The sequence below is a fragment of the Phlebotomus papatasi genome, chromosome 5, assembly GCF_024763615.1.
Source record: "Phlebotomus papatasi isolate M1 chromosome 5, Ppap_2.1, whole genome shotgun sequence".
Lineage (NCBI taxonomy): Eukaryota > Metazoa > Arthropoda > Insecta > Diptera > Psychodidae > Phlebotomus > Phlebotomus papatasi.
The window spans coordinates 2,176,953-2,195,443 of record NC_077226.1 but is presented as its reverse complement, the minus strand read 5'-3'; the positions used below and the strand labels follow the sequence as shown (position 1 = coordinate 2,195,443).

Here is an 18,491-nt window from a genome sequence, read left to right as displayed (position 1 = left end):
TTTTTATTGCCAAAAGGGTTTTGCTAAAAAAAAAACTGGAAGTAGGGGAGACTGGGGTACTTTTAGCCAGCAAATGAAGCTTTTTTTTCGTGCATGATTTGTGAAAAAATGATAAGGTTTGTCTAATATTTTTATGCTTCATAAGTACACTGAGAAAAAAAAGAGGGTGCGATTAACTTTTTTTCCTCATAACTTTAACACTTTTTAGGTGTAAAAATATATCAACACTTTTTAATGTTAATTTTACTCCTTTTGAGGATAAAATCAACATGAAAAAAGGGTAACTTTAACCCCCAATACACCTAAAAAGGGTAATATTTACACCGATTTCGGATCAATACTGCAGGGTAAAATTAACATTTCCGGAATGTTATTTTAACTTTTTCGGATTTCTCTCAGTGTAGTATTAGGTTATTGGCTATATGAAACACTGTAGTTCAAAGCTCTAAAATCCCTACCTTTTTCTAGAGAGGATAATGAAAAAAAGTATGACACATTGGCTACACTTGCCCCGGCCTTGGGGTAGATATAGCCACTTTTGGTGTACTAATTGACACCAGAATTCCAGGCGAAATTTCAAATTGAAGATACCAAATATTGTTGGATAATGAGCTGGCGTGATAGATATTCTGTGGGGACACTTCCGGTAATCGCCAGTGGAAATTTATTTCACCTCAAGAAGAAAAACAAATTTTCTGTCTTGCCCAAAGCTTTCGGTCCGGATGTTGACCTTCTTCAGTGGTCGACTAGACTATGTTTTTTGAATTCCTGAAGTTCGTTATTCTTGAAATATTGGAGGATCATCACCTCCGAATACAACATACTCACGAATGTTGTATGATTATCTAAGAAATGACAATTTTTAGGAAAAAACGTTTATAATTTTTATAATTAGACGTTAATGAAGCTCAAAGTGTTTCAATGAGACTGATTTTTACCGAATAGGTCACAGATCAGCTATGAAAACGTCACATTCTTGTATAATTTGAATGTCCTTTGAAATACTGTGCTCATTTTCTGGTTTTATTTCACGATCTGGAGCATTAAAGGATGAATTAGCCCAAGAAGCAAAATAGCTGCCTTATAGAACCAAGTATTAGACAAGTCTTTTAGTGCACTTTTAAAAGACTTAAAGTGAAAATTTTCTATGGAAATTCCTATAGCAGCTCTTAAAATCCTTAAGAGTGCGCCACTTTACTTATAGTAACCTCAGTAATGGAAGCAAGAGCGTTATAAGTAAATAAAAAGATTTTTAGTTCTATAGTGCCTCACTTAGGGAATTTTACAAGACCATTTTAAGAAAAAATTGCTGCTTGGGAGGGAATTAATCATCACTGTTGAAGTTGGCTTCAAAGGGTAGATAACTTGTGCCGCTCACGGTTCACTCGAGTGCCGATTTGTCGATCTCATGCCGATCTGCCATAAGTAAGTTTACAAGATTATTGTTTCCAGTGCAGTACAATAAAATGTACCATTGGAATCCTTTGTACAAAATTTATAATATTACACGAACATAAACGAACGTTAGACTTTATAAGAACAAACTGACACTTAAATCCGCCGATTCTTCGCTAAAATCGTGCCCATCTGCCGATTTTTGTTAATGAACATGGCATATTCAACATTGCCAATCTGTCAATTTCTGGCCAAATTGTGACGATCTGTCGATTTCTCAGCAAAATTGTTACCATTTGTCGACTTTTACCTTCAGATCGACATAATTTTGCCGATCGCCGATTATGGTTCACTTTGAGAGTCGCTTATTCACCCTTTGGTCGGCTTCTTTATCAATTTCGCTTAATTCGTAGAAATTGACCATTTTACTCATTGTGGACAGTCTTCGTGTAATCTCAATTGTTTTCCATCATTAATATATTGCAAAACAACAATTTTACCAGAACAACCAAAAAAATTAAATAAAAAAATCGGTAATTTTTGAAAATTTTACCTTGAACGGATAAGATCGCCCACAGGCGGTCTTCCTTTTTCACTTCTTAAACTCATATTTTGAGGTTTTCACAATTATAAATTGAAATATAGAAACTAGAAGAATATATCTTTCAAGAAATTAGATTCTTACTACAGTTAGATTACTTTAAAGCAATCTTTTTTGCACTTGAAAACGCAAAATGTTGCGAACGACATTTTGTTGTTTTTTTCTCTGACCTGTCGCACAAAACTGAAGATTGTAACCGAACGAAAGGTCAAAATGAGTTCAGCTCCAGAAAATAAGTTAGTAAGACTATAATTGAGGACACTGTAGATATTTCAACTTCAAATAAGTAATATTATTGCAGTAAATGCGATTTATAGAATGACCGCCTTGAGGCGGTTTTACCCGTTAGAGGGTTAATCTACTTTCAGGAAATACTAACCCAATTTTGCCCAAAGTTTCCCGGAGACGATTCCGAAGCGATTTTCTGAGACTATGTACACTGTACACTCAGAATGAGTTATTATTATTATTAATATATAAGTAAAAATAATTGTTTTTGTTAATACTTCATTCTAGTCACTGTTTTGTAAGTCCGCCAGGGTAGGGCTTACTAAGATTTGACTTTTGTAAAACCTTTTGACTTTCTTAAATAATTTTGTTAAACGAACAAACGGATTTTGTTCAAATTTTGTCAAATGGACTTTCTTTTACCAATTCGACACAACTTTTTCATATTCTGTATGGAAGGACATCCTTTTACAAACTTATCTTGTTATTTTGACAATACTTTCTTTTTCAGAGTGGTAGAATTTCAGTAATTAATACGTCAGGTCGAGATATTACCTATCACGACCAAAAATTTACCTCATTACGACGTAATGAAACGAGGTAAATTACATGTAGTAATTAAGAAGTCATAAATACGTAAGAATGACTTACGCCAATTTGTGATTGAGTATATTACTTAACACTGGTATAAATAAAAGAGTCAAATTGATCCAACTGGTAAAAATAAAAGGATCACCGAGGATCCTTTGAAAATGTCCCTGTTTTGACACTTATTTACCTCCGGAATAGACGTACAAAAACAGTGATAAAGTCATCTTTGGTGTTCATAAATTCGTGATAAATTTGCATACAAAATTTCAAGAGACACTAGTGATCCTTCCAAAGGTTCAAATATGATCCATCCGTTTGAAAAGGATGGAATATAATCTAATTTGATCCTTTCATTTTTACCAGTGTTATCATGACGTAATTTTACCGTCATTATTACCAAACTTTCCAACGTGTTTCGCTTTAAACTAATTGAAGCTTCCCGTTGAATTTTCCCTTTGAATAATATCTAACATCACTTCATAACACTTCAAGTGATACCGACCACATTATTAAGTCATTCTGACCTGTTTTGTGTACTAAAAAAAAAAGTAAGACTTACCCGGTCTGCATGATGTTGTTGCTGTTGCTGCTGATTTATCAGATGATCCCTTACTAATTGCAATTGAAGGATCATCTCATTGAGTTTGCGCTCCTTCTCCTGAACACTTCCCGGATAGCATCCCAGCAGAGAATCTGCCGTCCGGTAATCTGGACTAAAAAATCCAAAGACGAAAGATTAAATGATGCAAATAAAAAAAACCAATTACAATCATATTTCCATTTTGACCTAAATTTGTTACAATAAGAAACAATCCCTTACTTCTCTCTCTCTCTCTGTCTCATTATCAATTGTTTCACATTTAGTAGTAATAATAATATAAATTAAACTAGGAAGGAGATGATAATATAATAAATCTACATATTCATCATATTATTAATATAACCAAACAAACAAAAAAGAATTAACCGAAAGAGAGAGCATAAGCTTTATCGCAAAATTTTGCGATGGGGTTATAAAAATTCCACGATGAACTTGACACTTTGTGAGACTTGTTCTCAATTGTTTTCATCTCTCTTCCCATTTTCTTTTTTTTTTTTTTTAATTCAATTCTGTTGCTATTTTAATTGTAATAATCACCATGTGACTGATTTCAAAATGGAACAATATGATCAAGAATAAGAATTGACCGTTTGATACAGTCTATAGCATTATTTAAGGCATTATGTAAGGTATTAAGGCATGATTTAAGGCTTTATTTAAGGAATTATTTAAGGAATTATTTTAGGAATTATTTAGGGAATTAATTTAGGCACTATTTAAGGCATTTTAGGCATTATTTCAGGCATTATATAAGGTAATATTTTAGGCATTTTTTAAAGGCATTTTAGGCATTGTTTAGGGCACTATTAAGGACATTATTTAAGGCATTATTTTAGGCATTATTTCAGGCACTTCTTAAGGCATTTTAGGCATTATTTAAGGCTTTATTCAAGGCAATATCTTGGGCATTTTTTAGGCATTACTTCAGACACTATTTAGGGCATTATTTAAGGAAATTTTTTAAGGCAATTTGGGCATTATTTAGGGCGATATTTTAAGCACTATTAAGGGCATTATTTAAGGCATTATTTTAGGCATTATTTTGGGTACAATTTTAGGCAATATATAAGGCATTTTAGGCATTATTTTAGGTATTATTTGAGACATTATTAAGGGCATTATATAGGGCATTATGTAGGATATTATTTAGTGCATATTAGGCATTATTAAGGGAATTATTAAAGACAGTATTTTAGGCATTATTTGAGGCATTTCTTAAGGCATTTTAGGCATTATTTAAGTCATTATTTAGGGCATTATTTAGGGAACTATTTAAGGCAATATTAAAGGCATTTGAGGCAATTTTTGGGCATTATTTAGGGCATTAGGTTAGGCGCTATTTAGGGCATTATTTAAGGAATTATTTAAGGAATTATTTAAGGCATTAATAGGGAAGTTTAGGCATTATTTTAGGCATTATTTAAGGCTTTATTCAAGGCAATATCTTGGGCATTTTTTAGGCATTACTTCAGACACTATTTAGGGCATTATTTAAGGAAATTTTTTAAGGCAATTTGGGCATTATTTAGGGCGATATTTTAGGCATTATTTAGGGCATTATTTAAGGCATTATTTTAGCCATTATTTAAGGAATTTTAGGCATTATTTAAGTCATTATTTAGGGCATTATATAGGGCATTATTAAGGGAACTATTTAAGGCAATATTAAAGGCATTTTAGGCAATTTTTGGGCATTATTTAGGGCATTAGGTTAGGCGCTATTTAGGGCATTATTTAAGGATTTATTTATAGCTTTATTTAAGGCATTAATATTGCAGTTTAGGAATTATTTTAGGCATTATTTAAAGCTTTATTTAAGGCAATATTTTGGGCATTTTTTAGGCATTACTTCAGACATTATTTAGGGCATTATTTAACGAATTTTTTTAAGGCAATTCAGGAATTATTTAGGGCATTATTTAAGGTATTATTTTAGACATTATTTAGGTATTTTTAGGCATTATTAAAGGCAATATTTAAGAGATTATTTTGGGCATTATTTTAGCCATTATTTAAGGCATTTTATGCATTATTTAGGGCAATATTTAGAACATTATTTAAGGCATCATTTAAGGCATTATTAAAGGCATTTTAGGCATTATTTGATGAATTATTTAGGGAATTATTTAAGTCATTATTTTAGGCATTTTAGGCGTTATTTTGAACATTATTTAGGGCACTTTTTAGGCATTATTTAAGGCATTTTTTAGGCATCAATTAGGGCATTATTTGAGTCATTTTTAATGCATTATTTTAGGCATATTTTAGGGCACTAAATAGGGCTTCAATTAAGGCATCATTTAAGGTATTATTTTAAGCATTATTTCATACATTATTTGAGGCATTATTTAAGGCATTTAATCATGATTTAAGACACCATTTAAGGCATTAGTTTAGGCATTATTAAATGCTTTATTTAGGGCATTATTTCAGACGTCATTTAAGGTATTATTTTTGTCATTATTTAATTATTTATTTAACGTATTATTTAAGGTATTACTTAAGTCATTTTATACATTATTTAAGGCATTATTTAAAGCACGTTTTAGGCATTATTTACAGCATTATTTAGGGAATTTTATGCATTATTTTAGGCATTGTTTAAGTAAACTATTTAAGGCATTTTAGGCATTTTAGGCATTGTTTAAGGTATTATTTTAGGCATTTTTTAATGCATATTAGGCATTATCAGGGGGATTATTTAAGGCATTATTTTAGGCATTATTTAAGTAAATTATTAAGAGCATTATTTAGGGCACTATTTAATGCAATATTTAAGACATTTTAGGCATTATTTTAGGCATTATTTAAGGAAATTATTTAATACATTTTTGACATTATTTATTGCATTATTTTAGGCATTTTTTTAGGCATTATTTATGGCATTATTTTAGGCATTATCTAAGGCATCATTTAGAACATTATTTAGAGCAATATTTCAGGCGTTTTAGGCATTATTTAGGGAATTATTTAGGGCATTATTTAAGGTATTATGTAAGGCATTTTTTAGGCATCATTTAAAGAAATTATTTAAGGCGTTTTAAGGCATTGTTTAAGGCATTATTTGAAGCATTACTTTCGACATTTTTTGGGGTATTGTTTAAGGCATTTTTAAGGCAATATTTTAGGTAATATTTAAGGCATTATTCAAGGCATTGTTTAAGATATTTTTAAGGCATTTTAGGCATTTTTTAATTAATTATTTGGGGCATTATTTAGGGCAATATTCAAGACATTATTTAAGGAATTTTAGGCATTACTTAAGGCATTGTTTAGGGAATTATTTATGGCATTTTAGGCATTATTTAGGACATTATTGAATGCATTATTTAGGGCATTTTAGGTATTATTTAAGGCATTATTTAAGGAATTATTTAGAGCATTATTTAGGGCATTATTTAGGGCATTTTTTTAGGCATTATTTAAGACATTATTTTAGGCAATTCTTAAGGATATATTTAAGTCATTTTAGGCATTATTTAGGGCATTCTTTAGAGAATTATTTAAGACATTATTTTAGGCGTTATTTAGGGCAATATTTAGGGCATAGTTTAAGGAATTTTAGATATTATTTTAGACATTTTTAATGGAATTATTTGGGGCATTTAAGGTATTACTTAAGGCATTATTTCAGAAGTTATTTAAATTAATATTTTATGCATTATTTAAGGCTTTATTTTAGGCATTAGTTAGGGCATTTTGTAAGACAATATTTACGGCATTTTAGGCATCATTTGAGGCAGTATTTAAGGCATTTTTAGGCATTTTTAAGGGATAATTTAGGGCATTATTTACGGCTATAAAGCATTTTTTAGGTATTATTTATGGCATTATTTAAGGCAATATTTAAGGCATTTTAGGCATTTTTTAAAACATTGTTTAATGCATAATTTTAGGCATTATTTAGCACATTATTTAATGCATTTTTAAGGTATAATTCAGGGCATTATTTAAGGCAGAGGTGTGCAAGAACCGTTGAAACCGAATAAACGTCAAAATAAGTTTCCCGTCAATTAATTTCGTGAGATATCTTTAAGATTTCTGCAGAAAATATCTACACATCTGCTGAAAATCTGCCGAGAAATCTGTAGATATTCCTACGAATTTTATTTGGACTTGGGACAAAATTCATCAGAAATTTTTGCAGATTTTCTGGCGAATCCTGGTGCAAACTCTGACGAATTTCTACAGATATTATGCAGATTTTCTGTGGATTTTTATCTACATTCCAGACTTTCCAGACACAGCTATGTCTGAAAAGATGGAATTGGTGGTATCACAGTGTTTATATAAAATAAAGAATTCTGCGACGCCGTGTTCGTACGTAGAGAATAGTGAAGTAAAAACTTTAAGTAGAGTGTTAACCTAAATTTCGTGTTTTTGTATCATTTCATGGGCGATTTTTAAGAAATTTGTATTTTTGGTCGCATTTTTTTTTTATTTATCTAAAATGTTTAATCGGTAATGCCTGTTAAGTAGAGCATACCATTTTCTTTGTAACTTCTACAGTTTCTTGATAAATCAACAATATTTTTGTGAAGTAATGGAGGTTATGTAGATTTTCTAGGGAGAAATTCTGCCGAGAATCTGCAGATTTTCGGCAGAATTTCTGCCGAAAATCCACAGATTTTCTCTGAATGTATTAGAATATTCCGTTACAATTCAAAAGACCTCCAAGTAAAATCGGCAGGTAGAGCAATGATTTGACGGGATATTTATTCGGTTTCAAGGGTTCTTTCACGCCTCTGATTAAAAGCATTATTTAAGGCATTCTCTAATGCATTATGTAAGGTATTATTTAAGGCATTATTTAAGGGCATTACCAATAAGATTCAAATGATACTAACCTATCTAATAGTGCGTAGGTGGATGTTGTAAGATGTTCTGGAGCCCCAAAACGTTTTGTGGCCCCACCATTGCTGCAGATATTCAAATTACTTGATGTACTGTTGTTATTATTTGTCTGTGGCTCCGTAATGCCCTCTCTAAGTGAACTACCGCGCATTTTGTTGGTTAATCTCCTCAGAACATCGTCCATTGAACGTTTCTGGGCACCCAATTCCTGTCTACCAATTGCAACTGTTGCCGTACAATTGGACACCCGACTGCAACCAGCCGGCGGTGACATCTTGATGCTATTATTGTTATTTGACATGTGATCTGGTGTGGTGGGGAGGGGCATGGTGTGACTAGATATGAGGTCGCTGGGTGGACTTGGGATAATCTAAATACAATGATTTTTTTTTATTGTTAATGGTAAGAGAAAGTCCCCTAACCTCAAAATAATTTTTTTTAAAAAAAAAAACGATAGATACCTCTGCTAGTCGTTGCTTCTTGCAGGGTCCCTCGAGATCATCCGATGAGGCACTAGATGGCGGTGGTCGTGGTGCTTCATCGATCTCCAAGAGTTCCTCATCGAGATCATCATCCTCGTCATCTGCTTCATCATCATCCTCACGCAAATTATTCACCAGTTCATCATCATCTTCATCATCTTCCGATCTTTCACCATTTCTCTCACCTGGTGCCTCATTTTCAGCCCCACCGCCCTCAAGTTTCGTCGGGGGGGACTTTCGTTTAGACGACATCGCCCCCGCACCGCCACTACCCTCCAAAGTAGAAAGAAAAAAACAGAAAAATACATTGCAACGTTAGTTCATCTGACATTTATTGAGTGAGATTCTTTATGAATCTCTGGGATATGTTATGGAAACGACGTGATGTATGCAAAAAATGAGTAGGCAATTCATATCAAATTCATTCAGTCCGTTTTCACTCAAGCCGGACCTCCCTGTACTACAATCCCAAAAAAATCTCATGGCCTCCGATCGGCCCCAAACTTTGCCAAAGTGCGTTAAGTGCTCATATAACCCGGAAGACATGGTGTTTGAAACAAAAAAAACTAAAAATAGTTCGGAGCATTTATCGAACCTATTCCAAAGAATATTATTGTAAAATGAGTAACAATACTATTCTGATTTTTTCTGAGTTCTGATTTTTTCCAAATTATAGAATTATATGTCGACTTATCACATGCATCTTGATAAAAATTCCGCGATAGATTATGATAAATCGAGATACATTGCAGATTTTTCTGACTTTGTTAAATTTTCCAAAAAAAAAACACTAATAAATGGACACTTTTTACATTTTCTACTGAAACTGCAATCGCGGAACATGTTTCATGTGGAAGCACTTACATTTTACTACGGTATATTGCAAAAAGTATATGTAAACTAATCGCAGTAAAATTTTTATAGCTTAATATTGTATCTCAAACTTTAAACTTCTCTCCTGAAAAGTTGCATTTTAGACTTACAATAGTCTTCTTTGGAACCGATGATATCCGGATTGGTTTTTCGGAAAATATCCGGAAAATGTAAGTTTTTCTCAAAAAATTCTTAGTTTATTTAGAAGCATTATAATAGAGGTTTCAAGGAAAAAAAATTAAAGGTACTGGTATCTTTGAAATTAAAAGATAACAAAGGTTCAAATTTTACATCATAATCCAGTTTTCCAACGGATTTTTGTTGTTTTTTTTTTGTTACTTCATTTAGACATAGCTTTGGTGGCCTATTCCGGTCACCTTCATTCTCATAGATCCTTGTGCCTCCGGAATTCTCCTAAAGTCTTTTTCACCCAAAATTTAAAAATTTAGGGAAATTTGAGGAATAAAAAAGGTGGTCGGAATTGCAAGCTGGCCGAAATTTGGTACATTTACCCTATTATTATTATAATTCATCCACTATAGCGTACCCTATTCAAATAGTCATCAAAACCAAAATAATAAATGAACCTATATTAACCATTTTTTTTATTACAATAACTATATCAAACAAGAGGGAGATATTACAATCGGAAATGGTGTGCAGGTGAAAATGAAGTGTTTGGAAGTCTTTGGAAGTGGAAGTGTTCGAAAATAAAGTCTTCTTTGTTTAATCCCAATTTTTTCACACTATACGCTACTTTTAGCTCAGATTTTTTTAATTTGAGCGGCAGTGTAGGGTAAGTGTGCCAAATTTCGGCATAGTTGCATGTAAGCGCCAAAGTCTCAAGTTTGAAATGCAATATCTTTAATAGAAATTGATTTTTTTCATTCCTTCTACTTAAGGAGTGTTGCTTAGAACCTTGTAGACAGCTTATCGTCTTTATTTACTTTAAAATCGGTCTTAATACATTTTAAAATGAATAAAAATGTAGACATAGCATTGGTGCCCTATTTCGGCCACCTTCATTCTCATAGTTCCTTGCCCTTCGGGAATTCTTCCAATGTCTTTTTCACGTCATCTCGTTTGTCAAAGCTACATTTCTTGTTATTCTTTTGCATTGTATAATCTCTAGAGTATGTAAAAACTAAAAAATCATGGACATTCGAGGAACAAAAAAGGTGGCCGGAATTGCAAGCTGGCCGGAATTTGGCACACTTACCCTAATTCAAAAGAGTTTTTTTTTTACATTTTAAAAGCTCGGTTATGATAATAAAATTGAGTAAATAACGCTAAAATTTATTATAGCTTAATTTGTAATTTATGAAAAATGTATCTTTCAATATGTCTTTTGAAGGACTCTTACAAAATACGTTAGGAACGAAAAGGTGCCTTTGTAGTATTTCTATGTTAGTCGAATTTTTGAAAATGCCTACTGTCAAGTGCGCTAATCCGGGCGCTTTGCTATGTGGATCGTTATGCCTACGCTAACTAGATAAAATCCACTTAAAATAATATTTTTATTTTTACTTCCGTAATATAGTCACTACAGTAACATAATATAACTATTCAAGTTTGAGAAAAAGCTAAAATTGTATTTTTATCCGTTAAATCAGTGAGTGTAACCGCCTCATTTCAAACTCATGCCAGCTGGGTTCTTCACTAAAAAAAAAAACTTTCTTTCAGAGATATTTTCGCTAATGACAATATGAAAAAAGAGTATTTTAAATCCAAAGATTTAATTAAAAGTAAAGTGCAATCATTCCCTTACAAGGTGAGTAAATCAATTTTCTTGAAATAATAATATTTTATGGAGAAATTAGTGAATTTGTGACTGTTTACATTTTAATCTAAATGGATGCTTCGCAAATCAATCATTTCTTTTCGGGAATCACATTGTTAAGGACTGTTTTACTATTTCAGATGCCAAAGGGAACAAAAGAAGAGATTCCTAAGAACAAACTTTATTCTAAGGAAGATCTAAAGAATGTCTCGAAGTGTGTACGAGATGATTCTACGATAACCAAGGGTCCATCAAGCCTAATAAAAAGTGAAGGTATTTTTCATTTTTCTTTGTAAAAATTTTGCAGCTACTGCACCGCGATTTAAACAAATTTCCTCGTAGTTCTTGTATTATTTCGGCAAACATTGTGAAATATGTATTTTTAGATAGCTTTTAGTGCACGATTTCGAAATATATCAGATTGATAAGTCAATTCTCTTTAAGAGAAAACTTGCCAAGAGTCTTCAGTGTCTCTATACAAAAACGTATGGAAAAATGAAATGTCGAGAGGCCCCTGACCATAACCAATGCATCCAAAACATTTGATGTACCAAGGACGACATTGTACAACAAATTGTCCGGCAGATACCCGGAAGAGTGCTCCAAATTCCGCACAGCGTCAAAAATAATCTGCGAGACCTTCAATATTCCCCAAACTATTATCCGGATGGAAGGCCTGGAGATGCTTTGGTTCAGGAATTTTCTCAAAGGGAAAGGGCTGTGGTTACTTCTGAAAATCTCACGGAATTGGTTCAGAATTGTCGAGAATATTTCACAGAACACGACCAGCTGACCATTTTACCAGACCGGGCTCTTAATTTCGACGAAAATGCCTTTTTCTTGACACCGGAAGATGGAAATGTCCTGGCCAGGAAAGGATCACGTGTTGTGCCACGATCTCACGAAGATCTCACGGAATACTTTCAGAATTGTCGCCAGAATATGCTTGTAAATTGAGTGATCCAATTAAAAGATTATTTGACCCAATTAGCGAAGAGACGCTCCACTTAGTGAACGCTACCTTATTTCAGTATTATCATTATTTTATAAATTTTCTTTAATATTTTTGATAATTTTTTTTTTAATATTATGTTTCTGAATGAAACTGTGAATAATTCTCTGGATTTAGAAGAAGTAAAAAAGAATTTCATCAGTCCAAAAACAAGCGTTTAAGTAGCATTCTACGAAAAATGATCCTTACAATATGTTATGTGTAGAGAACAGTGCGGTGATGACAATAAACAAATGCCTAACCTAATATTTGTGTTTTATCGATTTTTCGAGGGTATTTTGTAGGGCAACTTTTTTATTCTTACATAATGGATTTTTTTCTTTTAGAAAGTATTTAATCATTAACGCTGGTTTAATAAAGCATATTAGGGCTCTTGTAACTTAAAACTTTTCTGCAATATTCAAAAGTAAAAATTGAAGGTGTCATTAACTCGTTAGGTAATTCTCTAAAAAAAAAATAATCTAAAATTTTCTTGCATTTTTCACCTAATTTTCCTCATTTTCAAGTGAAATTTCGCACAGCTTGAGTGTAAAGGAGGCTTTAATAGGATGTAAAGTTTAAGGCCATTATCTCTCATAGTTTCCGAGAAAATCAACTTTAAAGTTTTTCAGATACTTTCATGCTTTTCTTTTCCAGTTTTCCTTACAAATAACAAAAATAGGTTACATACAGTTTATAGATTACTAAACGAAATTTGCATTATTTATGTATAAATATCATTTGGATTGTGCCAGAATCCAAATTTGCAATGAAGGAATCGCACCTATATAACCTGATCTAGGCTTATATAGTTTGTTGTTCTGCAACTGCTTAAGATTAAGTACTTATTAAGGGCTTAATAAGTGCTTAATGTGTTAGCCGGGAGATATTGATTTTCAGTAGGGCTAACACAAGGTATGATGTTACTAGGATTGTCTATTTCCTTACATTTGGCAAGTAGTTTGTTGTTTTACACTTACTTAAAATTAAGCTCTTATTAAGGGCTTAATAAGTGCTTAATGTGTTAGCCGGGAGATATTGATTTTAAGTAGGGCTAACACAAAGTAAGATATTACTAGGATTATATCATTTCCATACGTTTGACAAGTAGCAAACTACAGAACAACAAATTGTTCTGCAACTACTTAAGATTAAGTACTTATTAAGGGATTCATAGTACTTAATGTGTTGGCTGGGAGACATCGATTTCCGAGAATAGGGCTAACACGAGATAAAATTGTACTATAATTGCCTCATTTTCAAACATTTAGCAAGTTGTTTGTTGGTCTATACAGTAGACTCTCTCTCAATCGGGAATATGGGGCGAAATGTCATCCGGTTTATCGATAGATTTGGGCGTCAAAGCCTTTGTAAATTCCACAAAAAAGGCTCAATTATAAAGAATCACGATAAAATAGGAAGAACTACAGCGAATTTGAGTGAATTAGCTTCATAATTAAGCGTGAAAATTGTCAATAAAATTTGACGCCCGATTGAAAAAGAGCCGATTGAGTGAGAGTCTACTGTAATTACTTAAAGTTAAGTACTTATTAAGGGCTTAATAAGTAACTTAATGTGTTAACCAAGAGATATCAAATTATAGTATTCCTTTTCTTGATTATGAGTCTTACTACCTTGGAACAATGGGTCAACGTGAGGATATGTGAATTTTTCTTAGGACAGAACGTTCTTTCGGTAAGGATCTGAAGTCACGAGCTGAAGTCATTAGCTTTATACTAATTCTGTCCAAATTTTAATTATTTTGCACTCACGTATTATTCTTCTATTTAAGAACTTTTCAAGCTTTTTTTCAAAAATAACGGTAATATTCTAAGAAGAAATATTCTAAGAAAGAAAAGAAGAAAAGAAGAAAAGAAGAAGAAAATATTCTAAGACAAATTTATGTGTGTTATCGGGAAAAAAAAAATAAATTTTTTGTGTCTTGAATCTTACATCAAAGTACAGTAGACTCTCTCTCAATTGGGCATTTGGGGCAAAATGTCATCCGGTTTATCGATAGATTTGGACGTCAAAGCCTTTGTAAATTCCACAAAAAGCGCTCAAATATAGAGAATCACGATAAAATAGGAAGAACTACAGCTAATTTGAGCAAATTACCTTCATAATTGAATGTGAAAATTGTCAACGAAATTTTTCGCCCGATTGAAAAAGAACCGATTGAGCGAGAATCTACTGTATGAGCCTCTGGAAATTGTTCCAAATTATATCACTTTACCCTATTCCACAATCATCTCCCTGTCAGTTCATTTTTATCCTAGATATTTTGATTTCAATAAAAAGTTTGGAATTTTTCAGAAATTTGATTCCAAATTGCTGTAGGGGAGGCCGGGATAGAATTAGCTGGCTAGATCTGCCCCGGTCTCCCCTACAATATCTCTCATTATCAATATATCAAATCAATTATCAATATCTCTCTTTATCTCACCTAGAATAACCTAATCTAGGCCTATCACTTTCTTGAGGGTGTCAAAAATGCCCTACCACTAGAGTTTCAGCCCAATCTGCTACAAAAAATGTTTTTTTTTTAAATGTCTTTCAATTTGAAAATAATAAATTTGCATAAGTTTGCGCATTTGTTGAGAAGAAAGTGAATTAACAATGGCAAGAGATGTCTAGAAATCGTTTCCTTCCCTATCATCGCAAAATAGCTCCGCGATAAGTTTCCCGCTAAATAGGTCAAATGAGAGTCAATTAGAGATTACACAGTTGACCCATATTTGGGTTGCATAGCCTCGAAAATTTTATTACAATTAAATATTATCACTATATAGCATTCAAATATACAAAGATTATTATCATTATAAATGTCATACATTTTTTATTTTGTTATTTTGACTTCTTAGTCGTAGTCTTTTTTACCAAAGAAAAATGTACCAACAACAGGAAAAAATATATATATATCAAAAAAAAACCGTCGGCTTTTCAACCCTCAATTTTCCACTCTCTCTCTTTTGTGTCAAAGAGAATTAGAAGGTAAAATTAAAATAAAATAAAATAAATCAAAATGGAAAATTAGAAAGAAAATATTGCATTCATCCTAACCCTTGCTATTTCTCTCTCTCTATCACTAAAATGTTTATTTTGATAATTAAACAATTTCCTAAGTCATTTCCTCCTTTGCATGTCACCCATGAAAATCCCATTTTCTTTAGGGGTTTTCCCATCAAAATGGGGCTTTTCCTCCTAAACATTCCACCTCTATTTCTTGTTTTTTTTTTTTATTTATTTATTTCTTTTTTATTTAACTTTTCCAAGGGGAAAAGGGAAATTAATTCTGTGTAGAGAGGGAGAAAATTTAGTTAGACTTAGAATCCCTATGTACAATACACCGTACAACAAAATAGGAAATTATTGAACAGGATACTGAATCAAATGAAAAGTTAAATTGAAAAATATGTTAAAAAAAAAGACAAAAAAAAAGACACAGAGATTGAGAAAATGTCAGTGATTTGATAGAAAATGATTTTTTCTTTTGCTTATCTTCATTTTATTTCACCCTCCTTTTCCCCTTTCCACAAAAAAAAATAAAACATTTTCAACACGCTTTTCTTTTAAACATCCAACGCAATGGGGTGTCCCAGAAGATTTTGGGATAATTTGTTCTTTGCATTTAGACAATCCATGGTATTGACACAAATTTTCTTTTCATCAATTCCTTTGGAGAGACAGGGTGAAAAACAGAGAGAGAGAAAGAGAGAAAGGTACTAAAGGAAAATTCATCTAATCAAAAATCATAAACCTTTGATTATGGTTGTTGGAATCAGTAAAAAAAAGTGGTTAATACAGGTAATTGTATCAAATTTCGGCCAGCTTGCAATTCCGTCCACCTGTTTTGTTCCTCAAATAATGATATAAAAAAAGACATTGGAAGAATTCCCGAAGGGCAAGGAACTGTAAGAATGAAGGTGGCCGGAATAGGCCACCAAAGCTATGTCTCTACATTTTTAATTCATTCATTCATTCATAATTTTTAAGAAAAGAGCATTAGGGCAAGTGTATCAAATTCCGGACGGCTTACAATTCCGTCCACCTTCTTAGTTCCTCAAATTTCCCTGATTTTTTTTAGTTTTTGTGTGAAAAAGACTTTGAAAGAATTCCCGAAGGGCAAGGAACTATGAGAATGAAGGTGGCCGAAATAGGCCACCAATGATATGTCTCTATATTTTAATTCATTTTAACCTGTATTGAGGATTATATTTAGAGAAAGTAAACACGATAAACTTTGGCCATTTTGGCGCATGCATGCCGATACTTTGAACTTAAATTTATCAAACGGAATGTATCATTTATATTAATAGAAAATGACCGATATTTCATTTACATTTTTCATTTACTTTTCTGACATAAAACACTCATAATTTTCAGATAATATACCCAAGCGGCATTTGATATCCAAATAATGTATGTCTCAAATGAAACCAGCATATTTTCAACGTAACCAATCTATTTATTTCTAAAAAAATATAATGTATGAACAAAATGGAAGTATATAAACTGAAAATTATATGCGATAAATACCAAAAAATAAACAACTTAACCAAAAAATGTATAGAAAATATCTGTTATTTTTTATTAATAAGAATACTACATTTTATTTGATAAATTTCAGTAAATATGTTGGTATTACCACTTAAAATTACGACTAAATGTTTTTAGATCCATAAACAAGTCACAATATAATCCATTTTTGAGTGAAAATGTGTAAATATATGTTGAAAATATCGAAAGTACACAGTAAAAAAATTGTGTGAAAAATAAAGTTGTGTATAGGAAAATTTGTGTAATGTCACAAGCATTTTGGTTGTAAATCGTAAAATTACTATCATATTTGTCGTACGATACTAACATAATGCTAGAAAAATTAAGTTTGTGTAATGAAATTTGTGTAAAGGAAAATTTGTGTGACAACTGTCAAAATTTCATTGTTTACTATTGCAATTTTTTCTAAGATTTTAGTCATTTTTCACATTTTTAACTGTCTAATTGTCTTCTAGAATCATTCATTGGATTCTTAAAATATGCCTCAGTCGCAAAAAATTAAGAATAATTATGTAATAACAGAAAAAAGAGGAAGTATTATGTAAATTAGAAAAATTGACGATGCAATTCTTGGCCATTTGCTTAAGAGAAATAAGCAAGTTCGTGGCGCAGCCGGAAAATGCGAGATCATCAACGAAAAGGTTCTGGGTTCGAGTCTCAGACCCTCTCTTCATGTTTTTTTTTCTTTTTTTGTTCCTTTTTTCTCTTTTTTCTTAGTTTAATACAGAGACTTTTCACAGATAATTACACATAAACCGAACAAAATTGCTCTACAATCAAAATTATAGACAGGAAGCCATTTTATAAAATTGACAATACACAACTTTGCAAATACATAACATTTCATCTGTGTGCAGCATCTTTTAAAGAATTCCGTACGAGGCTGTGAAACAGGTGCAAAAGCGCCAAAACTTGAAGGACGTATTCTATGCGAACTAAAGTATCCTCCCATATCACAAAAGAAACGGATTGTATTATATTTATAAATGTAACAGAATGGGAGTATCTTCAGTTCAATAAATCCACGCCAGATTGAGTCTCTTTAGGACTTCTGCAAGATAGCCCTAACACCACATCTTTGTGCCAAAATAATAGGTCTCAATGACGTAGTATAAGTACCACCCCAAGCAATGATATCATAGTTTAGGCGGGATTCTAAGCAAGCAAAGTAAAACTTAAGAGTCACTTGGCGAGACCATATCTTAGATACAGTAGACTCTCACTCAATCGTGAATATGGGGCAAAATGTCATCCGGTTTATCGATAGAATTGGACGTCAAAGCCTTTGTAAATTCCACAAAAAGCGCTCAATTATAAAGAATCACGATAAAATAGGAAGAACTACAGCGAATTTGAGCAAATTAGCTTCATTATTAAGCGTGAAAACTGTCAACAAAATTTGACGCCCGATTGAAAAAGAGCCGATTGAGTGAGAGTCTACTGTATTGCAAACATTTTGTCAATAATGGGCAGAGTTGATTTCTTAAGCTGGATTATAATAATATTGACATTATAGAGTGATTATATTATTTAGT

At 32.1% G+C, this 18,491-nt stretch overlaps 1 protein-coding gene across 2 annotated transcripts in view; it reads right to left on the bottom strand.

Moving 5' to 3' along the window:
• Positions 1 to 3,066: 3,066 nt before the first annotated feature.
• LOC129808777 (uncharacterized) overlaps positions 3,067 to 18,491 on the bottom strand; it is an 84,237-nt gene continuing 68,812 nt past the window's right edge. The window contains exons 2-4 of one of the 2 annotated variants that reach the window (XM_055858630.1): positions 8,732 to 9,025; positions 8,264 to 8,640; positions 3,067 to 3,528 (exon numbers count right to left, since the gene is read on the bottom strand). In XM_055858630.1, coding sequence (XP_055714605.1) covers positions 3,330 to 3,528; positions 8,264 to 8,640; positions 8,732 to 9,004 — 849 coding nt within the window. In that variant the 5' untranslated portion in view covers positions 9,005 to 9,025 and the 3' untranslated portion in view covers positions 3,067 to 3,329. The remainder of the gene's footprint in view (positions 3,529 to 8,263; positions 8,641 to 8,731; positions 9,026 to 18,491) is intronic. The other variant, XM_055858629.1, reaches the window with a different exon arrangement.